The 25,937-nt window shown below is 45.4% G+C and overlaps 2 protein-coding genes across 2 annotated transcripts in view; one reads left to right on the top strand and one right to left on the bottom strand.

The window, feature by feature from the left end:
• Positions 1-25,937, top strand: part of nrxn3a (neurexin 3a) — a 759,351-nt gene that overhangs the window by 509,096 nt on the left and 224,318 nt on the right. The gene's annotated exons all lie outside the window — the stretch shown is intronic.
• The window catches only part of efcab11 (EF-hand calcium binding domain 11), an 81,374-nt gene continuing 63,039 nt past the window's right edge, over positions 7,603-25,937 (bottom strand). The window contains exon 6 of the mRNA XM_084393194.1: positions 7,603-8,485. Within this exon, the coding sequence (XP_084249320.1) occupies positions 8,341-8,485 (145 nt within the window). The 3' untranslated portion in view covers positions 7,603-8,340. The remainder of the gene's footprint in view (positions 8,486-25,937) is intronic.

The following is a 25,937-nucleotide window of genomic DNA, read 5'->3' as shown; positions in this document are numbered from 1 at the left end:
AATTGGTCTCATTCCATCCACATAGCAGTTTCATACCTCATTAAGCTAATACACAAATAAACGAAGAACACGTCTTTAATTTTTGAACGTGATGAGTGTTCAAGGGTACCGTGAGGAGACGTTGCGACTGTTTCATCAGTTCATCAGACTTGAGTAAATCACCCGTCATTTTTCATCCATTCTCTCCATTACATTTGGGCTCTTGTGTGGCTAAACACAGCTTAAGGGAAAGAAAAGGAGGAAAGTATCAATAAATCATGTTAAATAGGCCCCCCATAAGGAAATCAATATGCTCATAGCGCCTTGGAATGTGCCTTCACCGTCAGCATTCATCAGTGACTGTCAGCCTTTACAAAAACTAGCTTAGAGCAGATATTTTTGTACGTATAACCTCACTACAGATGGTAACCAACCAAAGGGAATTTATTGAGAATTAATCATTTGGTTATCTGCTTTCTCTTTTAATCTTAAAGGGATAGTTCACCCAAAATTTTTAATTCTGTCATCCTTTATTTACCCTCAAGTTGTTCCAAACCTGAGTAAATGATGACATAATTTTCATTTTTGGGTGAAATTGGGTTAAATTCTCAATCTTCCATTTGGTTGGTTACCATCCATACCATTAAGATTACATAAAAATATTGCATAATAAAGTACATCATCTCAGATTAGAAAGCAAGGTATAATTGGTGTCCTTACCTCTCACTTGTTTACCAAGACTTCCTTGAGGAACAGTTTTGAGGCCAGATTTACTAAAAAGATTTACAATTCCAAAAAAACACAGATGGGAGTGGAAAGTTCTACGTGTGATCTACTGATGACGCACAAATTAAAGAACACAGATGTAGCCAGATAATTTCCATAATGACCAACACAATCTACCAAGAGCAGCGCAAATGCTGCTCTTGGTAGAGAGCGGGGGGAGCGGGGGGGGGGGGGGGGGGGGGGGGGGGTAAATAATGGCGCAAATACCAGTAAATTGACTGGTGCAAACCTTAGTAAATCACCTTGCATGATTCATTTAAATACTCTCCTCCCATAAATTTTGCTTCTGAAAGGGAAACTCTTACAAATGCATATGCAATAAGGTCAGCCGCAAAAATAACATTGTTTATGCCTGTTCAGTGCTAACTTTTCACTGTGTGTCTTTAGTAAATCCTGACAGTAGTTTTCTAATACCAAAAGAGGGTTTGCGCTGGGGCAAGCTGTTAGTAAATCAGGCCCTTTGTGTTCCCTTTCGAAAGGGAACTAGCGTTGCGTCCCCCAGAGGGCACTGTGAAGAATGCCTCCAGCATGACCGGTGTCTGACACATGAGTCTAAACATGACAATGAGCTTGACATTGGCAGGCGGCAACCTATGATGTCACTACTGGTGCAACCTTGAGTATAAAAGGGAACCTGTGAAATACGTCATCCTCTTTCTTGTCTTCAGGAGACTGTTTGTTTGAACGGTTTCTAAATAGGCAGACTATGGCCAGCACTAGTGCTATGAGCTTTCCAAAGTGTGTTCATCCGTGCCATTGGTTCCTGACACCTGGTGACACATACAGTATGTGCGTTATGTGCCTGGGCGAGCAGCATGTACTTGAGGGGGCTGTATGCGTGCAATGCGAGCGCTTCCCTAAGAAAGACACATCTCTCTCTGTCCCTTTTCTCGAGGGAATCGGGACAGCCATTTATGCCTCGCGGTTCAGGACCTGCTGCAGCTGAGGCAAGAAGGAGACAGAATTCGTGGGGCTCGCCAACGAGTTTGAGAAAGGTATGAGTATCCCTCATTCGCCAGCGGCTGGCGTGAGCAAGCTGCTGGATGATGACGTGTTATCTCTCACGTCATCTGATCTGGCAGTGAGTGCTCTTTTTCTGCATGCATCTATAGTTCACAGGCAAACTATGCTGATGTGGAGGGGATGCAGGAATGTGGTTATGCTTTATAACTTTTTGGCACACCCGTCGAGGCAGTGGAGGCGTTTCGGGAGGTGTAGGCATGCTCCGCGGCTTTGGTTGTAAATGCGATGTCAGACACCGGCCAGTTTGCAAAGTGGTAAGGCTCTCTATGAGCTTACTTAGTTGCTACTCTTTTAATGGAGTTAGGTCTACTCTCGTTATAGAGAGTCTCTCTGCTGAGGCTTCTGCTCGGACAGCGTCTTCAAGTAGTTAGGCTCTGGACGAGCCTCCTTGAGAGCTGTCTTTACTAAGAAGAATTGACAGACCTCCTCTCGCTTTAGAGAGTCATTATGTTGAGGTATCTGCTTCCCGAAGCTTCACTCAGATAGCATTATTAAGTAGTTAGACTCTCTGGGATCCTCCTTGATTGCCGGCTTTATGATGTAGCATTGATGGCCTCCTCTCGTTATAAAAAGTCGTTCTGCTGAGGTCTCCACTCCCTGGAGCTCTGCTCAGATAGCAAAGTCAAGTAGTTAGGCTCTCTGTGAGCCTCCTTGACTGCTGTCTTTGGAATGAAGTGTTGATGGCCTCCTCTCACTATTGAGAGTCGTTCTGCTGAGGCCTCTACTCTCCAGAGTTATTAGGCTTTCTGTGAGCCTCCTTGGGAAGCTGTCTTGAGTGTAGGGGAGTAGTAGGTCTGCTCTCATCTTGGAGAGTCATTATGCAGAAGTCCTTAGAGCTTGGCCAGGCAGTAGTGTCAAGTTGTTAGGCTCTCTATGAGCCTCCTTGGCTACTGCCTTTACAGAGGAGTGAGGCTTCCTCTTATTGTAGAAGACACCACTCCTCAGAACTCCACCTGGGCCACAGTTTCAAGTTGTTAGGTGTGCTGTGTGCCTCCTTGATAGCTATTCTAAGTGTTGGGCATAGTAGGCCTCCTCTCGTGTTAGAGAGTAGTCATGCTGAGGCCTCTGTCCTTAGAGCTCAACTAGGCAATAAGTGCAAATTGTTAGGCTCTCTTGAGCCCGTTTTGCTACTGCCTTTAATTTGAGCGTTACTCTGCATCCTCTCGCTATAGAGTCGTCCTTCGAGGCCTCCACTCCAGAGCTCCGCCTGAATAGCAATTCTGAGTTGTAGGCTCTCTGTGATCCTCCTTGGAATCTGTCCTGAGCGTGGAATATCAGGGGGGTGGTGGTGGTGAGATGGATAAGACACATGCCTTTGGTGTGAGAGATCCGGGTTCGAATCCACTGTGAGACACCAATGTGTCCCTGAGCAAGACACTTAACCCCTAGTTGCTCCAGAGGCGTGCGACCTCTGACATATATAGCAATTGTAAGTCGCTTTGGATAAAAGCGTCAGCTAAATGAATAAATGTAAATGTAAATGGAATATAGTTAGGCCTCCTCTCACTTTAGAGAGTCATCATGCTGAGGCCTCCAGTCTTAGAGCTCGGCTAGGCAGTGGTACTGAGTGGCAGGTTCTCTGTGAACGTCCTTGGTACTCCTGGGATGGGAGCATCGTCAGGCCTCCACTCACTATAGAGAACCATCCTGTTTAAGCCTCTGCTTCCCTGAGCTCCTCCTGCTTACTAGTGTCAAGTTGCTAAGCCCTCTATTAACCCTCCTTCACAGGCGTTGGTTGAAGTTAGGCCTCCTCTCTAGAGAGAGAGTTGTTATGTCAGGGCTTTGAGCGTCCTTTGAGCTAAGCTGGTGGCTAAGTTGCTAGGCTCTCTGTGAGCCTCCTTAACTACTGCACTTAAATCTGAGAGTTGCTAGGCCTCCTCTCACTATAGAGAGTCATTCTGTTAGATGCCTCCGCTCTCCTGAGCTCTGCCTGATATTGTGTCAAGCTGCTGGCTTTATTATGTAGCCTCCTTGACAGGCGAAGGGCATTGTGCTGAGGCCTCCATCCCATGAGCCCAGCCAGGAGCTAAGTTACTAGGCTCTCTTTGAGCCTCCTTGGCTACTACGCTTGAACCAGAGCTGTGCTTGGCCTCCTCTCATTTTAGAGAGTCATTCTATTAGAGGCCTCCGCTCCCCTGAGCTCCGCCCGATATTGTGTCAAGCTGCTGGCTCTATAATGTAGCCTCATTGACAGGCATAGGATGTAGTGACGAGGCCTCAGTCCCATGAGCTCAGCCATAGGCTAAGTGGTTAGGCTCTCAGTGAGCCTCCTTGGCTACAGTGAGTGTTGCTAGGCCACCTCTGACTTGAGAGAGTTATCTTGCTGAGGCCTCCAGTCCTCAGAGCTCCGCCAGGATAGCAATTGAGAGTTGTAGACTCTCTGTAAGCCTCCTTGAAAGCTGTACTGAGCATGGAACATAGTTAGGTCTCCTCTCGATTAGAGAGTCGTCATTCTGAGGCCTCCCCTCCTATAGCTCGGCTAGGCAGTAGGGTTGTTAGGCTCTCTGTGAGCCTCCTTGGCTACTGTCCTTAGTGTGGAGTGTTGCTAAGCCTCCTCTCATTATGAGACTTGTTGTACTGAGGCCTCCAACTGCTGAGCTACGCGAGCCAGTTAGACTGACTTTTGGTTAGAGTGTTGCTAGGCCTCTTATTGAGGCCTCTGTTCCTCAGAGCTGTCTGAACAGAAGATCCAAGTGTTAGGCTTGCCTGAACAGAGAATGTATTTAGGCCTCCTGTTGAGGCCTCTGTTCTTGAGAAGCTCCAGTCTATGCCGATATTCCCCCAAAGGTGTTCTTAAGAATTCCAAGTTCTTGGGCTTGCCTGTAAGGGGTCTTATAGCTCAAGCTCTGGCTGCAGGGAAATAATCACAATTCTGGTGTGCACCTTAGGAATGGTGGACTTCTTTGACTTTGTCAGCCATTAAGGCACTCATCCCTTCAGCATGGTGGCGTGGATATTTCATGTCCCATAGAGGACTCTAGTGGACGCAGCGCAAGTTCCTTTTCGAAAAGGAACGTCTCAGGTTACACATGTAACCATGGATCCCTGAGAAGGGGAAAGAGACGCTGCGTCCCTTTGCCATGCTTCAGGTATTCTTCTGCACATCTCCTTTAAACAAGAAGTGGATGACGTATTTCACAGGTGCCCTTTTATACTCATGGTTGCACCAGTAGTGACTGCCTGCCAATGTCAAGCTCATTGTCGTGTTTAGACTCATGCTTTTGTCATGCCAGAGGCATTCCCCATAGCACCCTCTAGGGGATGCAGTGTCTCGTTCCCCTTCTCAGGGAACCATGGTTACATGCGTAACCTGAGACGTTTATTCTTGTTCCTTTTTTCCTTTTATTGTTATTGGAGTGAAAAACAAACCCCACTGAAGAAGGTGGGAAATAGGCTGAGTAAAAAAGTGACAAGATGGATACAAACTTGCGTTATTCACATGAACACTTCGGTTCAAAGCAACTGCTAAGTCAGCTGTTAGGCCAAGGTTCCAATGTTTTCATTATAATGTAAATATGTGTGCGCTAAATTGGAAAAATACCAGTTACAATGAATTTTAAGACCATCTGTGCAGTCTTTCATTCAAACCATCATACTAACAATGACGTGACTTTCGGTTACAGCAGTGACAACAGCATGAACAAGATGCTTTGACAGGTCCACTCAGACCGAAGTACACAAGAGCCCCGCAAAGATGGCACTGATGGACTGAAACAGAGGTTCTTGTCTTCCAGAGATAGAACAGACTGTGGCAACACTCTCTTTCTGCTAGCAGGCTGAGCAGGGAGCAAGGTCCCTCATTTGTATCTGCCAGTCCTGATTAATGATATTTCATCCTTACCATGTTTTCTTGTTTTTATTTTTTTTTCTCCCCCCAACTTGCTCTCCTTGTTTCTCTCTCAGATACAGATACACTGTGCTGGAAAAAGCAGATCTTATTGAGACTTACCTAAACACAGGGTGTGACTCACTCACATGTGCACATCAGATTGGATGAGGCTAAGAGAACTAATAAAGGTAAAGTGATTGCACATCTTCTATTGCCATGCTCCTATTAGGAAAACATGATGACATGAAAAGTCAGTGCAGTGACTTTTCATTTCATGTCAATTAGAACCACTAATCAATAAAAAAAACTGGTAATCTGGGGCATTTTGACAAAAACGAAGTCTATGTACTGCAGACTAGGGGTATAGCAATATACTGGTACTATTGATGATAACCATGATATATATATATATATAAAAAAAAAAAAAAAGTAAACTGGTTACCTATGGAGTTCTGTATATCGATTACAAAGTATTGCTAATAACCTATAAGGCCCAAAATGGGCACAAAACTCTAAGTCCACTAAAGGAGGGAGAGTGTTTTCGCATTTGGCTCCTAAACTCTGGAATAGCCTTCCTGATAATGTTTGGGACTCAGACACACTCTCAGGGCCCTATTTTAACGATCTGAAACGCAAGTATCAAGCGCGAAACGCAAGTAACTTTGTGGGCGGGTCTTGGGCGCTGTTGCTATTATACCGGCGGGATAAATTACTCTTGCGCCCGACGCAAATCTAAAATGGGTTGGTCTGAAGTAGCTTCATTATTCATAGGTGTGGTTTGGGTGTAACGTGAAATAAACCAATCAGAGCGACATCTCACATTCCCTTTAAGAGCAGGCACGCTCGTTCCATGGCGGACAGGCGCACGCCAGGAGCGGTTCACAGCTGAGGAGACAGACGTTCTCGTCAGGGCCGTAAAAGACAGAGAGGTGACATTGGGGATGGGAGAAACCCACCCAAATTAGCTTAGGTTAAACAGGCGTATAATAATTTGGGTAAATGTGTAAGCTAGATTTATGCCTATTTTTTCACATCTTCATGGACACAACAATGATTTCCCTCGTCTGTTAATATTTTTCCTTGTAATAATGTATGATTTGCAAAAATGAAAACTGCTGCTTCTGTGTAGATGAAAGAATCAAAGTGTATGCGCGTTGTGCACACGCTACATTGAATATGGTCAAGCATAGCATATGAATAACATGCGCAACGCGCCACTGACTTTAGACTAGGTTTTACCTGGTCAGTGGTGGAATTGTTTTCTAAACCTGCAAAATAGCACCAGGGAACGTTTGCGCCGGAACACGCCTCCTCTTTGTGTTTTCTCCACACAGTTTGATTTAAAGATTTGTTAAATCATTTTATTATGCATTTCCTCCCTGGGTAAGTGGAATGGTGCATTTCAAATTTGTTTGGTCTTGTCCACAACTGTCAATTGTTGAATTATTTTTCTCATTATCATCTCACAGCAGCTCCATGCCATGAAAACGAATGAGAAAAATGGAAAGCTGTGCTCATCTGCAGACAGAAAAGCTACAGAGAAAACAAAGGAACATGGTCTATTCCCTCAAACGGCTGGCATAAACAACAGGCACACAATGTGTTAATCTACGGCTCTTTGCATTGTTGGCAAGGCTTAGATCGAAGCCACGTCGCAAAACAGCGCTACCTTTCCTCACACGGGTTTGGCTCACAGTGTCACACGCTCTCTTCCATGGCACAATATGACAACTAAACTGGGGTATTCATTTAATCGAGTTTCAAATAGGAAGGTGAAGATTAAACTAGCGCCTCTCTGTTTATATTTGAACAGCGGGCCTTTTCCGAAAATGAACCTATGAGTGGATTAAGAACGTATTTGATTAAAACTGTATTTGATTATTTTTCTCCAAGGCCATTTCCTTACATGATGCCTCCTGAGCCCCCTGATGGATTGTGGATAGAGTGAGCGTCATGTCATACAGATGAAGACTCAGGACTGATTACAAAAACAAATTAATCTTTATTCAGATGGGAGTGCAGCAAATCTCTCGAAACACAAATAAGTATTTACAGTTCCATAATCGCATGTAACAAGACAAGTCACAAAATCCTCCCTGAACGAGTGCGCTTGGTCTTTTTAATATACTGTATGTCGCTATAGCAGCGAGTTTTGCAAAAACAGAATCTGAATGTGATAGTTAATATTCAATTTTAAGGCAACCTGTCTATTTCGCAGATGAAAATTGAACAATGAAGGAGAATTTTAAAGATCCAACCCTCTACGTGCCATAAAATGGGTTTACAGAACTCACAGTAGTGATTTTAAGAGGCACAGAGTGCAGAATATCAGAAGCCTGGGAAGGGAATATTGTTCCAAGATCTAGTGAAGTAGACCCTGAGAGGTTGGGTTAAATTTAATGCGGTTTGTAAGGCAACTGTGCAATAGAAATGTGTGCTTCTATATCACACGTTGCAGCCAACTGGATCGATACAACATCAAAACTCATCATCAAACCCAAGTGTCAAGCATCTTAAGTTACTCTTCCTTTCAACAAGCAAGGCCAAACGGTGTTCTCAAAATTGCCAACAGTTATCTATTGAAGTGTCCGTGTGACTGCCAAAGCTTTAAATTAAAAACAAAATGTAGGGGGAAAAAAACTCACTGGGTTGAGAATACATGTTGTTTTAGGGTAGATCTAGTTGTATGTATTCTCAAGAATACATGTTGTTTTAGGGTAGATCTAGTTGTATGTATTCTCAACAGAAAAAAATCCTAAACTATTATTTTGTGGCTCCTGTAGAGCTGCAGTGTTCGCCAAACCATAGCTGATGACATTTTCAAAGTCCTTGAAGCTGATATGGCCATCAGAATCTTGATCTGCATGCCTGTAAAATTAAACAAATTAACAAAAAATGTGTTAATGTTCATGTATAAACCAATAAAATCAAATATAATAAGTTGGGTAAAATGGAGGAAGATGCCCTCTTTAAGAATAATGTGCATTTACTGCTAAATTTAGATAATTTCCTTATTTAGTAAAACCTAAAACTCTGTTTAGTAAAACTGAAAATAAGACCACTACTGGGGTAAGATGATCCCCTGCCCCTAAACATATCCATCTGATAGTTTTACATATTTATTTATTTATTGAAAAGGGTGTTGTTAAATACAAACCAAATATTGAATCTAAATTGATGTTTCACAGTATGGTTAAATAAATTAACAACTGACAAATTCAATAACAGAATTACAGTCATCTGAATTACACTAATAAATCTATGAATTAAATAAAATCCTATATTTCTCATTAAAAGTATGCAATAGCAGTAATAGACAATGAATTTAAATTATTCCATTTTATTGACCTATGGAGTTGTTTGAAATGTACATCTAATGCATGTAATTATTAAATAATAACATGAATTATAATATTTGGGTAACTCCTTACAGTACTGTCTCATTTGTAAACATTAATGTATTAACTAACATGAACTTAAAATAAGCAATATATTCGTTCAGAATTTATTAACTTTTGTTAATGTTAGTTAATAAAAATGTTATAGTAAACATTGAGATTAACATTAAGATTAATTTATGCCTTAGAAGTATTGTTCATTGTTAATGTTAACTATAATGTAGTTAACTAATGTTAACATATTAAACCTTATTGTTAAGTGTTACCAATAACTGTTGAATTAAATCATAAAAACACCAGCAACAACATGCCAAATTGGGGACCTCAAGGGTCTAACTTAAACTTTTCACTTTAATAATTTAATAATTAATCATTTGTAAAAAAAAAAGAAAAAAAAAAAAAAATTATATATATATATATATATATATATATATATATATATATATATATATATATATATATATATATATATATATATATATATATATATATATATCATTTTTTTTATTCAACATTAAATAAATTCATAGATCACTATTCATATATCTAATAACAAATGAGATCACAAATGTTCAGATGAAAAGTAAAGATTATTATTAACATTCAATAAATGTGTAGTAATACAGTGCTGGTCAGAATTATTTGCCCAAAATTATTTAGAAAAATCTGCATTGTTAATCCTTTTGATATTATATTTAAAAAATGTGCACAAATCTAACCTTTCATTGAAGTAAAATAATTGACAATGGGGGGAAAATCACATTATGAAATAAATGTTTTTCTCCAAAACAGATTGGGAACAATTATTTGCCCCCTCATTTTTGTTTTGATTTTGATGTTTGTTTTTGGATCACTGTCCTGTTGGAAGATCCAAACATGGCCCGTTATAAGATTTCTAGCATATAGCATATATAGCATATAATGTATTTAGTGACATCTATGGTCAAGTGGTAAATTAAAGGTGGTGTGGACATCTTACTCCCGAGGGTATCTTACCCCATCTTACCCTACAACTTTTTCAATCCAATTATTGCAAGACATTCAAATTACATCCTGTAAATACAGAAAACATGATTAGTTTGTACATTTTAAATCAGTTTAACTTTCATACTTTATCAAAAAAGAAAAGATGTGAGGGCAAAGTGTTCTGTAATATTAACCCAGAACTCAGAACACACTATTGAGTATCTGTCAGTATCTGATATAAACTTAAACTGAATAGCAGGAGAGCAAGTAATATGCAATGCTTCAGCTCTCTCACTCAAATTGGACATGACATCGTTTCTTTGATCTATATCCTAGGCGCTTTATCACTAACATGGCCTGCAATAACATTCCTTTTGAAATGCACTAATGCTGTTGATGCAATCTGATAATCCACAAATGTGATGAAAAATGAGTTGCATGGACATTTTCTGGTTTAGCAGGTGTAGTCAAGTGTCTTCTTGCTTTGTGGGCTGACACAGTTGAATAGAAGTGGTAGATATATCTCTGCTCTCAGATGTGAAAGTGGCTGATGTTCACTCTAACCTTGCAAGTAAGTGCTGTCTGATTGACTTGAGCAAGTCAAACGCTTGACTTATTTAACTTCCTGGTGGTGTTCATTCCCTGGACGGGTGGTGGATGTGAATGTGTGGAGAGATGCTCATTTTCAACTGACTGTGTCTTTTATCGGACTTGAGGGGAAAGTCATGTGGCAGGAAGAGAAGCCTTGACTCTAACTAAAGTTTTTATGCCAAAGCCAAATTTCATATTTCAGGAAGTTACAGTTTAGAAATGGAATGAGCTTTTCCAGCGGGAAAGGTTACCAAAAATGTCTTAAAAGCAGACAATGAAGACAATGTAGCAGAATAAAAAATATCAGGCATGGTTATTGGCTCACAGACATTTGTCTTTAAGTGTCAATGTCCAGTGACTGTGTCATAAGTCTGTCTTGGTTTGATGCTGCAACCAAGTGACTTATCCAGATCTATCACACACTTCTAGTTGCTGAGAACAAAGCTCTTCTCTGTTCTCTCAAAGCAAGCACATTTCACATTGGCGAATGAGTCATTCGTGACATAACGAGCAGATAAAGACGGTGTGAGCAAATTGAATCGTGTCTGAGGAGCAGAGGAGGACATTACAGAGCAATGGGCTGACCATTTCTTCCTCAGTGCTCACTTCCTGTTTCAGAGATGAAATTAAAATATCCATTCTGCTGGAGAGAGATCTTTATTTCCTGCTTTTTTGGGCATCCCTGGTTCAGCTGTTTATTGTCTACAGTGTATCACGCAAGTCTGCAAGCAGAGAATCAGATTGCAATCATGTAAAACTCATTAAGTGGATGTTTTTACCAAGACCGAGATTAATGCGGATCAAAACCGCCACAGGAAAACTGCTCCTCCAATTGCAGATGAGGAAGAGCTAACATAAGGGAAGAGATACAGAGGGAGAGCTGGAATTTTCCTGCCTCTCTCTCACTGGGGTGATTTCTCTATTACTCTCAACGACAGACTGATCGAGTGCAAACACAGCAGATGTGAGGGAAATTTGGTAGCAACAGGGAGGAGAATTAAAACAACATTAAGCATCCAGCAACTGGAAAATCACACTTCCCTTTTCCATGCCGGTGACTCCCATTCAAATGGAAGTGTAGCACACATCTAATTAGATTCTAATGAAGTCCTCCCCATGGAGGAGGAACGTTGAGATATCAAGCATGCCCCTCTCCTGAGCCTTTGCACCTCTTTAAAAAAAAAGAAAGAAAGATGGCAACGAGCAAAGAAGACAGCCTGAAACTTCACGGACAGCTTTTGAACACCTGTGCTACTTCCACTGATTAAACGAATAAGGTAGCACATCTCTCTTACTAGCCTGCAATCAAGAGGTTGCAATTAAAGTCTGACAAGGTTGAGCATAATCATGTGTGAAGAGGATTGCGTGGACTGACAATCTAATTTACGTAGCAAAGCAGACCGATTCCTGCATTGCCATGTTTGATTGAGTGATGTGATATTAGAACTAAGGCTTTGTATCAAAAAGACTGACAGGTTGTCATATGAGAGCACAGTGGTGGACATGGAGGGACTGTATAGTCTTCGTGGTCTTTATCTCAGCGAGAAGAGACGCATGAGTGATACTTCAGCCGTCCCTTCTTTCATACTCTGCTAGATGTAGTTAACATAGCACTGTCAGTCAAAGCAGGTCTGTGTTGCAAAGCCCTGTCAGTGCAGTCACCATAAACAGTCCATTGTTTAATGAAGGTACAGTTAGGGCTGCTTTTCTGACACAATTCGATTCTGATTTACAAGCTCTTGACTCAATTCTCATTTCAATTTGATTCAGAATATATTTGAATTATATGTACATTTTGTTACCATGTGAAAACTGTTCCCTTCAGTCACTCACATTCGATGTAGTCGACGTGTCGACTGATCGGGATCACACTTAGGGAGCCTGTCTCCCTAATCTTCGAGTATTGATAAAACAAGCCTTCTGAGCTCTCAACTGCTGTTCTGACAGCATTCCTTTTTGTATTTGTTTGTCTGACGGCCGGTTGAGGGCGAAGAAAGTGAGTGCTTCACTGGTACAGGCTGCACCATCCCTGTCAGTGTTGCCGCCATCATTCCCGTGTGCTCCGGCACTGGTGAGAGTTTTCATTTCCTGAAAGAGCAACACGGGTGCGTCATTCCACCCGTGCATTTCTGGATGCGGTCGTTCCCTCTGACGGTCACAATAGCTGCATCACTTGTTTGGGCTTACAGCACGCTGAAGCAGCTTTTGTGGATGGTTCATGTTCCTATTGCAGGAATATGACCATCTCGGTGTTGAGATTGAGACTCGCCTTTGTCCACGAAGGTGGAGTCCCCATTACCACGCCGCACCCTAGGGTGCCGTGTGGGATGGGTGATCGGAGGATCATAGTGATGGCTTCCCCGCCCGGTAACCAATCCCCTCACTCCTCTATCACACCGCAGCCGGTGGAGTCCCCCGTTGAGCGCGCTGGTCCCTCTGTAATGGACCGTCCAGCCGTTTCATTCGGGGCCCCTCCAGAGGACAGGATGCTGATTGCAGCATCGGAGGGTGAGCTGACCTCTGGAGATGATGACTCGGCTGCGTTATCTCCCTCTAGGAGTGTAACGTTGCTCGAGCTGGATCCACAGTTGTCAGCTATGCTGAAAGGGGCTGCCCAGGCTGTCAGGCTCAAGTGGAACCCTCCACCGTGTCCCGAACAGTCTCGGTTGGATGATTGGTTTCTCGGGGCGGGCCGCTCTGGTTCTCAGCCCGCCGCTCCAGTGCCTTTCTTTCCCGAAGTGCATGGAGAGCTTACCAGGTCGTGGACGGTACCTTTCACTGCCAGTGATTACCTGAGTAGCTCCTCCCTCCTCACTACCCTTGACGGGTTATGAGGCTATCCCTCCAGTGGAGCAGTCGGTTGCAGGACACCTGTGTCCTGCAGCCACTGCCTCTTGCCCTCTTAGGCCTTTGAGTTCTCGTCCGTCCTTACGGGCAGAGCTTACAAAGCCTGTGGGCAAGCAACTTCCTCTTTGCATGCCATGGCATTGCTACAGGTCTACCAGGCCAAGGTACTCAAGGACATGCACGAGGGTAGCCCAGACCGTGCACTCATAGGTGAGCTCCGCACCGCAACCGCCCTCCGGGGTATGGCCGTTACAGTTCTCAACAGTTCTCTGCCGCCCAGGTCAAGTCAAGTCAAGTCAAGTATATTTGTATAGCGCTTTTCACAATACAGATTGTATCAAAGCAGCTTCACGGTATTAAATTAAAATAATACAACAAGGTTTGTTTCTAGTGGAATTTATTGATAAAATCAAATTAGATATCCAGAATATCCCCAACTGAGCAAGCCAAAGGCAACAGTGGCAAGGAACCGAAAAACTCCATCAAGTGACCTAATAGTGTCCTAAAACTCCATCAGGTGACCCAATGGAGAAAAAAAACCTTGGGAGAACCCAGGCTCAGGTGCAGACGGAGGCCATCCGGCACATCCTACTCCGGCGGCCCGCTGCTGCCTCCATCCCGCCGCCGGTGGCAGATCCTTCACCTGCTCATCGCCGAGGGCATCCCCCTGTGTCAGACGCTGCCAAACCAGGTGGCAAGCGCAAGACCAAGCATCCCTGATACAGGCCACCCAGGGATGGGGGGATGAGCTCTTCAGATGGTTCCTGTTCCGCCGCTGGCTACCCAGAGTCCAGCGGTACCCGAATTGTCAGAGGAGCAAATTCCTCCGTTCCTGGGTCCCATGAGGGCCAGACTGCCGGTGTGCGACCCTGTAAAGCCTTGCACCCCTCAGCCCCCTCTGGTGTCGCCAGCCGGCAGCTGGGTGCGGTTCGAGGACCCGACTACACCTTCTCACGCACACTCTTCCGACCCGTGGAGACAGGTAAGTGTTGCATCGCACACTCAGACCCTGCTTCGGGCCGCCCCCGGGCCTTCCGAGGCAGGTCCCTGTTCTCCACCTCGCTGCCCCACCCTGGGTACGTATGTGGTGCCTCTGGTTCCCCTGGCCCGGTTCGTGGAAGCCTGGAGAGTGCTTCCCAACCGGTCCAGCTGGCTCCTCCGTACCATCAGACTCGGCTATACGATTCAGTTCGCCCGGCGTCCGGCCAAGTTCAGCAGCGTTCGTTACACTTCGGTGTTGAGCGAACGTGTACCTGTCATACGCGCAGAGATCGCAGTCCTATTGGCGAAGGATGCGAGAGAGCCAGTTCCTCCAGCCGATATGAAGACCGGCTTCTACAGCCCATACTTCATTGTACCCAAGAAAGGCGGTGGGTTACGGCCAATCTTGGACCTGCGAGTTTTGAATCCGGCCCTTCACAAGCTTCTGTTCAAGATGCTAACGCAGAGACGCATTTTCGAATGCATCCATCCCTGAGATTGGTTCACAGCGATCGACCTGAAGGACGCGTACTTTCATGTCTCCATCCTGCCGCGACACAAGCCATTCCTGCGGTCTGCGTTCGAAAGTCGAGCGTATCAGTACAAAGTCCAACCCTTCAGGCTGAGCCTTTGCTCCCATGAGAGAGCATGGTGTTCGTGTCCTCAACTATTTCGATGACTGGCTCATTCTAGCTCACTCTCGAGAGCAGTTGTGTGAACACACAGACTTGTTGCTCCATCATATCAGCCAGTTGGGTCTTCAGGTCAACTGGGAAAAGAGCAAACTCGCCCCCTTGCAGAGGATCTCTTTTCTCGGTATGGAGCTGGACTCGGTCCAAAAGACGGCACGCCTCACAGAGGAACATGTCCGGTCGGTGCTGAGCTGCCTGAATACTGTCAAGAGCAGAACAGTGGTCCCACTGAAACTTTTTCAGAGGCTCCTGGGGCATATGGCAGCCGCAGTAACGCCGCTCGGCTTGCTTCATATGAGACCGCTTCAGCACTGGCTTCACGACGAGTCCCGAGGTGGGCGTGGCAAAGCGGCACACTCCGTGTGACAATCACCCTGGCCTGCCGCCAAACCCTCAGCCCTTGGTCAGACCCTTTGTTTCTCCGGGCCGGAGTGCCCTTAGAACAAGTGTCCAGGCATGCTGTGGTCACCACAGATGCCTCCAGCACCGGCTGGGGGACCACGTACAACGGGCATGCAGTAGTGAGGATCTGGACGGGCCCCCAACTGCATTGGCACATCAATTGCCTCGAGTTGTTTGCAGTACACCTTGCTTTGAGACGGCTCAAAACGCCACTGCTCGGCAAGCATGTACTGGTCTGTACGGACAACACTGCGACTGTTGCGTACATCAACCATCAAGGTGGTCTACGCTCCCGTTGCATGTCGCAACTCGCCCACCACCTCCTCCTATGGAGTCAGAAGCATCTGAGGTCGCTTCGTACCACTTATATTCCCGGCCTGCTCAATCGTGCCGCCGACGAGCTCTCACGACAGCCTGTGGCCCAGGGAGAGTGGAGACTCCATCCCCAGGCGGTCCAGCTGATCTGGGACCACTTCGGGGCCGCACAGATAGATCTGTTTGCCTCTCCGGACTCGTCCCATTGCCAGTTGTTTTACTCCCTGACCAAGGGGACCCTCTGCATGATATGCTGGCACACAGCTGGCCCCGGGGCCTCCGCAAGTATGCGTTTCCCCCAGTGAGCCTTCATGCACAGAAACTGTGCAAAGTCAGGAAAGAAGAGGAGCAGGTATTGCTAGTTGCCCCTTATTGGCCCAACCGGACCTGGTTCCCCGAACTTATGCTCCTCTCGACATCCCCTCCCTGGCCCATTCCTCTGAGGGAGGACCTTCTCTCTCAGGGACGGCACCGTATGGCACCCGCGTCCAGACTTCTGGAAACTCCATGTCTGGTCCCTGGACGGGACGCAGAGATTCTAGGTGATCTACCACAATCAGTCATAGACACCATCACTTCTGCGAGAGCACCCTCTACGAGGCATGCTTACGCCCTGAAGTGGAACCTGTTCGTTGAGTGGTGTTCACTGGGCCATACCCCGAAAGGTTCAATCGGCTCCGTGCTTTCTTTCCTACAAGACGGGTTGGAGCGAGGGCTGTGCTCTCTTCGCATAGAAGCCAGTCTACACTGTAAGCCCAGTTCAAAGTTTTCGAAGTAGTCGAAGACTACGTCGAACGTGAGCGACTGAAAGGGAGCGTCTTGGTTACGTATGTAACCCTCGTTCCCTGAAGGAGGGAACGGAGACGTAGTAGTACCGTAGCACACCTACTTCGTGCAGAAATAGCGAAACTTCTGTGCAAAGGGGCTATAGAACTAGTACCCCCTTCTCTGAGCGAGTCAGGCTTTTACGGCCGTTATTTCCTCGTGCCCAAGAAGGACGGAGCTCTCAGACCGATCTGAGATATTTGAACAAAGCTCTTATGAAAAGACCGTTCAAAATGCTCACAACCAGACAGATCCTCGCGCAGAATCGCCCGAGGGACTGGTTTATTTCCCTCGATCTGAAAGACGCTTACTTTCAGATCCAGATAATACCCCGTCACAGGCCATTCTTGAGATTCGCCTTCGACGGTCGGGTATATCAGTACCCGTTCGGCCTGTCTTTAGCACCCCGCACATTCAAGTGCATGGACACGGCTCTCGCTCCCCTGAGAGGTCAGGGCATGCAGGTTTTGAATTATGTGGACGATTGGCTGATTCTAGCACAGTCAGAGGAAGAACTTATCTCTCACAGTACAGTGCTTCTCAGCCACCTGGAAAGCCTGGGTCTCACGGTCAACTGGACCAAGAGCTCACTACTGCCCAGTCAGTATCTCGACGGACGCATCCAACTTAGGTTGGGGCACTCTTTTCGAGGGCAAACCGGTCTTTGGCCTGTGGTCAGACCAGAAGAAATGCCTCCACATAAACTGTTTGGAGATGATAGCGGTCGAGAACGCACTCAAGCGCTTCCTCCCGCATATACGGGACCACCATGTGCTAGTCCGCTCGGACAACATGTCCTTGGTGTCCTACGTGAACCGACAGGGCGGTGTCAGATCCAGGAATCTCAGCAAACTGACAGAACGCCTTCTCGTGTGGGTTCATCACTCGCTGAGAGCCGCGCACGTGCCGGTCCACCTGAACGTCGGCCCAGACTGACTGTCCAGAGACAACATTCCCCCGGGAGAATGGTCCCTGCACCCCCAGACAGTCCAGCTACTGTGGCGCCTGTTCGGCAGGGCGGAAGTCGACCTTTTTGTGTCAAAAGACAATGCCCACTGCCCGACGTTTTTCTCAAAGAGCGAGGACGCGCTGGCCCAAACCTGGCCCAGCCGCCCGCTGTATGCTTTCCCTCCGATCTCGCTGTTACCACAGGTAATCTAGAGGATCAGGGAAACGCGCCACTCAGTGCTCCTCATAGCCCCGCGATGGGAAAACCAAATCTGGTACCCAGAGCTAGTGAGGCTGTCGCACTAAGCCCCATGGCCGATCCCGGTGAGGAAAGATCTTCTCTCTCAAGCCGGTGGATCAATCTGGCATCCCCATCCAGAGCGCTGGTCTCTGCATGCGTGGATAATCAACGGATACCCTTTGATTTGCCAGAAGGGGTCGTAAACACGATCACGCAGTCTAGAGCTCCTTCCACGAGAAGGCTCTACGCGTCTAAATGGCCAGTGCTCTTTAAATGGTGCGCTACTAAGAGTCTGGATCCACGCACATGTGGGGTTTCACGGGTGCTCTCCTTCCTACAAGAGCTGTTGGACAAGGGCAGGCCCCCCTCCACGCTCAAAGTGTACGTTGCGGCTATTGCAGCGTTTGCGGAGACGACGCGCAGCCATGCAACAGGAAGGAACGAGCTTATCATCCGCTTCCTTAGAGGAGCCAGGAGGATGAACCCCCCGCGGCCCCCCTCGGTTCCTATTTGGGATCTTTCTCTGGTCCTAGAGGCCCTGAAAGCGTTTCCCTTTGAACTGTTAGAATCCGTGGATCTGAAATACCTTTCGCTCGTGGGGGATCTACACGCACTGTCTGTTAGCCCTGCAGGTCTCGAGTTTGGACCAAATGACTCCAAAGTCATCCTCAAACCGAGACACGGTTACTGTCCCCAAAGCGATTGGCACTCCCTTTAGGGCGCAGATCATCTCCCTGTCGGCTCTGCCAGCATCCGATAGTGAGGACAGTGATAACCTCTTATGCCCCGTCAGGGCGCTGAGAGTTTACATCACACGCTCCGCCGCCTTCAGGGGTTCTGAGCAGCTCTTTGTTTCGTTTGGTGGGCGCACCAGGGGTCTCGCCGCCTCGAAACAGAGCCTGTCCAGATGGATAGTGGACGCTATTGCAGCAGCTTATGCGTCCAAACACCTGCAGTGCCCTATGGGCATCAGAGCCCATTCCACTAGAGGCATGGCCTCGTCGTGGGCTTGGTCCAGCGGGATTTCTATTCACGACATTGTATGGCGGCAGGCTGGGCCTCCCCCTCTACATTCGTGAGATTTTATAACCTGGAAGTTCCCGCCTTGCAGGCTAAACTGTTATCAGTTTAAGTGATATGTATGTTCTGCCCAGTCGTTCATGCGCAGACTACTTTCGTGTACTACTAGCTTTCTGGTGAGCTGCACTAAGGGATGAGATTCTCTATATACAGACCGGCAGAGCCGCTCTATATTTTCCCCATCACGCGCTTGTGCACTGGTGCTGGCCCGCGTTGCTGGCCGCCTATTCTCCACTCAGCTGCGCTAGGGGTTATACTCTCTATACATAGACCGGCGAAGCCGCTCTATATTCTCCCTATGATGTGCTTATGTACTGTGCTGGCCTGCGCTGCTGGCCGCATTCTCCATGCTTATACATAGACCGGCAGAGCCGCTCTGTATACCTATGAAGTGCTTATGACATGTGCTGGCCCGCGCTGCTGGCCGCCTGTTCCCGCATGTTGTGTTCCCCGGGCTCCCCTGGGACTCAAGCAGCGGATGCTCAGCGCGCACGGCGTTTACAAGGGGTTCCCGTAGCGTAAGCAACTTACGCAATACGAGAGAACCTCTCGTAAGAGAACGTACTCGGTTACCTAACGTAACCTCGGTTCTCTCTAGAAGAGGGAACGAGTATTGCGTAACCTGCCGTGTCGCGCCACGAGCTTATTCGCTTCAGTCTATGAAAACCAGAATTTCAGCCTGTGAGCCCCTCTTTTATACACGCTAGCCACACCCATTCTGGCGGGCTGAGGCGCGTGGAGGGCGCGAAGTGACGCGTGACGTCACGCAGGGCTCACTGGTAGGCTGCTGCAGTTGCCGCAGGACAGCCAATGAGCACGCTTATACAGCCTGCTATGGTCTGCTGGCTGCCGCACTGCGTTGACAATAAATACAAAATTAAGGATAATTTTTGGCTTCAGATCTCGAGAAAAGACAACTTTCCCGTAGCGTAAGCAACTTACGCAATACTCGTTCCCTCTTCTAGAGAGAACCGAGGTTACGTTAGGTAACCGAGTACGTTTTCCTTCATCTGCCGTTAGATAAATATGTGACAGTTTCACTAAACGGCCCAACGCGCTCGGTTGCGCGGACATTTAAGAATGGATGGATGTTTGCTTCATGTGATAGGCTTGGTGAGTGAAATTATATTATTATTTGTATTGTCTTTCTGTATATGTATAATTTTCTTTAAATGTTCTGCCTAAAAGTGACCAAAAAGACAAAAACTCCAGCTCACCATCGGTGTCGCCAAACTGCTCCGTCTCCAAAATGTTCGTACACATGGGTCAGAGTTTGCATGCAGGTGCGTCAAGTTTGTTTTTATAAATCACAACTTATGCGTCGGAAGTGGCATACGCCTCTTTCAGGGCCTGTTTTGTGCGTATGCAACGGTTATAAATGAGGCCCCAGACCAGTCACCTCAGCACACTAAGTTTCCCATCATCCTCTCTGGCTATCACCTGTGCACACTCAACAATCAACACACCTGTCTACCATCAGCCTCATCAGTTCCTCCATAAAAGCCAGCACCAAACACACACATATCGGTCTGGTCTCGTCATTCTACCCTGAACACGTACCTGACTACTTACCTGTGGATTACTAACCTGTGCATCAAACTGTCCCGTCCTTCGTCTTCTATGTCATCGTCTGCCAGTCTTCAGTCCACCAGCCACTTCTCATCTCTACCTGCTACAGATATGACTTATCAGTCACATGCCAGCATCACCATCACGTTCTGCAATCCAGAGACTCACCTGCTAACTTCCTGTGTGTTATGCAATAAACTCTATTCAGATTTTACCTTTGTCAGCATTCTTCTGTTCCATGACAAGTACACTGTAACAATTATGATTTTTGACGAAACAGTCTCTTTAAGATCACAAAGCTGATCGTGTCAGGTTTTTTTTTTTTTTTTTTGCACCAGAAGATGGTGGGCCTGCCGTTCCATGTGCACAAGTGTCTTCCTCCTCAGGCTCTTAACTGCTTGGATGCTTATTAGCCTTCAGCCAGAGATGAGGAATATCTTGGGGGCTGAGTGGCGATGAAGACTCATCGAAGCATGCAGATCCTCTAATTACCACATTGTCATAGCTAGAATACCGTCATAATCAGAATAATGCCACATGGCATGGGAATGTTGTTCTTATTACCACGCAGTGTGGCAGCTGTATCTGTGAACACTCAGCTAATCAACTGAGAATCTGCCAAGTCATCCGCCCAAGCCACGACTCCTACGAAACACTCACTGTGTGTGATCTGTGCAGCTTCTGATAACGTACCACAGAGAGGCAAGATGGAACCTGACCATAGTGAGCAAGACGAGCCAGTCTTCTTAGTCACACAGGATTTGTGTTGGGACAGAAATCAGCATGGAATTGTGAGAGAGTGGGCAAGATTTGCTCGGCAGCAATGTGTTGGACAGCCATAAGTGAGATAAATATTGCCTGGACGATTCCTTGTCTCACACCTCCATGCCAGGATTCCCTGTGGAGGACACTGCACCCTTCCCAAGAGATGGAAAGAGGCGGGTGATGACATCATCAGCGTGGCCCACAAGGAACAGGTGTATTCTTCTGATTGGTGTTCAGATGTTCTCCCCCCCCCCCCTCTTTATTTATTAAATTTTGGAGTGAGGGGAGATGGGGAGGAGAAGCATTGCAGACTGCAAGCGCTACTCTGTCACTGTCAAGAAAATGCACACTTTGCTCATGTACTGAAACTGCATAAACTTGAAGAAAAAGATGCTCTATTGGCTAACTTTTCACTACACCAGCACAGTTTTCATTCTAAGACACAGAACAACATATATTTAAAAGTGCTATGAAAGGGGTTTTCAAACTTTGACGTCAAAGACCCCAATATCAGCTTCCCCAATATCAGTAATTTCAATGATTAATTCAAGTTCATTTGCATAGCATTTATATGCAGCTTTTACTGTATATTTGGTTATTTCTTATTGTTCAAAACTAGGTCAATAAACAAAGCAATAATCATAATTAGTCTCGCAATTAATGAAACCATAAAATTCAAAATGACAAAAGTTTGGTTAAATGGTATAGTGTTACATATATGTATGGATATGTTAAGTTAACATAAATTTGACACCCCTAAAATATATATTTTGTAAAAAAAAATTATTAAATAAAATAATAACAATTATTGGCCTTGCAGCCCCCTGGCCCCTCAGTTTGAAACCCCCTGCACTATGAGACAGTTAGATGAACTGTCATCTTCTCTACCACGTTTCAACATCTAAAGAGGAAAAAACTTCGACATAATCAGGTTCTTCTTCAAATAAACAAAGTGACAGATCTCTGGATATGCATATGGCACAGGAGCCTAACAAGCAATCAAAGATGCATGCCATCGTAAAACAGAAAACCTTCTGCTCTTTCATGCTGGTGGGTAGGGAAAGAGCCACAGCACTACTGAGATGTGCTCTGATTGTGTCTTAATTGAGACACATCATGAATCTTATAACTGCTTCATTTCATTTGCTCTTCTTTTGCCCTGATAAGAATGCACAAAAAAGGGGTGGAACCGGGATCCTGGAGCACTGCATTCTTACCTCTGATCAATGGAGACCTGCTGCATCATGGGAGAGATGTTATGGCCACGGCTAAATTTTATATTAACAAAACCACTTCCATTAAAACCAGCAACTTGCTGTCATGGCAACCACTGAAAGTATCAATGGGAGTTGTGAAATGTGCAGCAGAAATTTCTTCCCCGCCTGTGGCCCCCAGACGTGATATTGATGCCGCTGTCAGGGACGGCTGGCTTCCAGCTCCACAGCTACCTGTCGAGCCTACAAACAAGATGCGGGTTAATTCTGGCAGCGTACAACAAGAATCTACACATCTCGTCCCCATGCATACACACATAATCCCTCAAGCTGCTTAAGCATGAGGAAAGCCAATGGATGAACCTAAGCAATGATTTTTCAGACAATACATATGATTAGAAGTTGACGTGTAGTGATGCATCATGATTTTTCATGGCCGAATAGCAAATAGGCTGATTTTTTCTTCAAGCAAATTTGTTTGTTGTTTATTTGCTCTATAACAGGCAAACTGGCTTCAAACAAAAAATATCCGTAGCCATTTGAAATTAGTGGCAACCACTGCATATGATCACAATCAAAGATGCTACACACATGTAGCATGAGCAGTTGTTTTTGATTTGAATTAGATTGTATAATTTCAAGATTGAAAGCAAAAGCAGAATGGTCTGACTTTAGATTTGTGAAATAATGCTACATAAGACACCTGCACAAAACAAAAACAGCAGGCATACTGAATGAAATGCAAATTCCCTTTCTGACAGTAGGTGGTGCTTATGGAACAGCAGGGTACCTTTGGGTACCGCTGTACACAAAGCAGAGCTGCGCTTATAAACTACTTTACATGGAGGTAAGAGGAAAAGAAAATGGAATTTAAACTTTTCTGAAGACCGTCAGTTCTCTTCAGCGATACATTCATATAAACCCCCAATTTAATATTTATATTTTTCTTACTATATTTCGAGCATCACGAACAGTGATTGTTTTGTCTTTTTTGCTCTTCTGGCAAAGTGGACTTTGTTACCATCCTGTTTATAGGCTTCATAATATTTCCAAACAAAAGGAAAGGATTGCAATGCAGTTTGTGTGCAATTCCGGAATAGAGATTGCCAAAAATTAAACTAAAACTGATTTATGACTGGTTGACTCATCTCCAATGAGGTGCTTGAGTTATTGAGTGTGTAAAATTACAAGTCACGACCTGTAAAGATAGAAGAAAACCAATTTTATCTGTATATGTACCAGGACTCAACTAAAAAGATGGCCTGCTGACCCAGGGCCAGTTCTACCAGAAAGACTCGGGAGATAAAATGATATAACAAGAGTAAATTTATTAATAGCTCAGCAAGCATAGTCTTTGGCGTAGGCCCCGTCCTTAGCAAGCAATGCGAGGGTAACGGAATCTGCAAATCCCGCCTGAAGATGAAGGCAGGGGCGCAGCCGACCCCCTGGAGGTAAAGGAAGGGACCATCCTGGTGGTGGTGGGGAGGATGGAGGGAAAGGACCATCTTGGAGGTGGATGGGGAGGATGGAGGTAATTGGCGCCGTCAGTATCTGCGAACTCAGACGGATGTAAGTACCATTCTTTTATACTGAGAGTGTTAACACATGATTGGTTAGAAGTGAGTTAATTCATGACGCGCTGATTGAGTCTTCCTGGCAGAACTTAACGCTAAGCTTACATTAAGAGAATGTTTCAAACCAGTTGATGGAAGTGTGGCTTGCTCTTTAAAGCCAACTCTACTTTTTTTATTATATTTAGATATATGTATTTTTATGCCTTGCAAACATAAACAATTGGTTTATGTTGACCCGAAAAGCAGACAAAATTCTTTCTGTTGAAAATGGTTGCACAGAATACACTCAATACACAGCATGTAACAGCTATATTTCCATCTGAATTTCTCTGTTTGTCCATCTTCTACAGCACAGGTGGTCTGTAGACACCAGGGAAGAAAGAGAGCAGTGCTAGCAGAGACAGTCTATTCTTAACCATCCGACAGGAGTGCACTGAAAACTAAGCTGTTGTTCCAGCAGTCCCATACGCGAGAGAATATGCCAAACAACGCTTAAGGTCAGATGAGCAGTTTATTTCTCTTTTACACACACACACAAGCATACATTTAGTGGACACAACATGTCACAATTACACATACACACACACACACACGCACCCAAAACCAATCACCTCTCGGTGCACCCGACATTAGGGCATAAAACACTAAAATATCTAAAGGAGAATGCCACAGTTTGATTCATGCCATGCTTAGAATCCTGACACGTTTTCAGCACAAAGCCATGAAGGCGAAACTAGGCTGTAAAGCCACAGCTTGAGACTGTAAATTAGAATGTGCTTACCGGGAGGAGAGATTGATGACTACGTAGTGTGCATCTTGTGACTCGCTCACTTAGTTAATAGGGCATCGCTGTGACTTTCCACATCTGCACTCATCCTGGGCATAGCGGCTTCTTAAACAGAATTAAAAGAGATGTCCATGTGACATCCTTAAAAAGCTTGTTGACCAATTGGTTGAGGAGGCAATTTCCTGGGCGAGCTTTACAGGTGGTAAATGGATTACGTAACTGGGATTGAAAGTCATGACGACGGGGCTTTGTGGAGCATGCCGAGGAAAACGAGAGGAGCCGTGTTGTTTGTTCCAAGGCTATGGATTTCTAATAAATGTTTACCGCTCGCTTTGGCCCCAATACTCTCAACAACAATCCGTTTTAGTCACGGGAAGGGAAAGTCAATTTATTTAAATCCAGCTCTTATCCTGAAAACTCATCCTGGCTTCAAACCCGTCCCAAGCCACTGGCTCCATTTGGCATCGCTGTCATTTACAGCCATCTTCTTAATAACTCCTTGACTTAACCAACTTCCCGACGCAGGGGCCCTCATATTCAATCATCGTCTGCACCAGGAGAGACCAATCCTCTGTTTATATTACTCCACAATTTATCCCACTTTAAAAGACTGCTCAGAGAGTGAGAAAGGAAAAGAGAGAAGGCACTGGAGGGTCTTTACCATAAGCCTGATTCATCGTGAAAATTTCCTAGTTGTTCAATCAGGCAGTGTAATGAGAGAGGGTCTCAGTCTATTCAGACATCTATTGACTCTTCTGCTCTATTCAAACACTTTTGCTGCTTTAGTTCTCTCAGCACTTCATAAGCTTTTCCAGAAAAGCCTCTTAATGGAATGTGACTCAGAGAGACCAGCATTTTCAGACAAGTGAAGACACATTCAGGAAAACAAAATGAACAAGGCTGCCGAACGTGCAACCTGCTCTGCTACAAATAAATCCATTGAATAGCTGCCAGTATTGTTCGCATTGTCAAGCATGGAGCACAAACCACACAGGACAGAAAGCAAGCAAAACACAGACTCATTGGGTAATCAATCCATCTCTGTGTCCCTGGAGAGACTTGAGCAGACATCCCCTGTAACACCTCCTGTTTAGGCCAACCAGGGTTTCAGGCAGACTCAGACAT

The sequence above is a fragment of the Rutilus rutilus genome (assembly GCF_951802725.1).
Source record: "Rutilus rutilus genome assembly, chromosome: 21".
NCBI lineage: Eukaryota > Metazoa > Chordata > Actinopteri > Cypriniformes > Leuciscidae > Rutilus > Rutilus rutilus.
The sequence above is the reverse complement of the archived record's forward strand: the minus strand, read 5'-3'. Positions and strand labels throughout refer to the sequence as shown.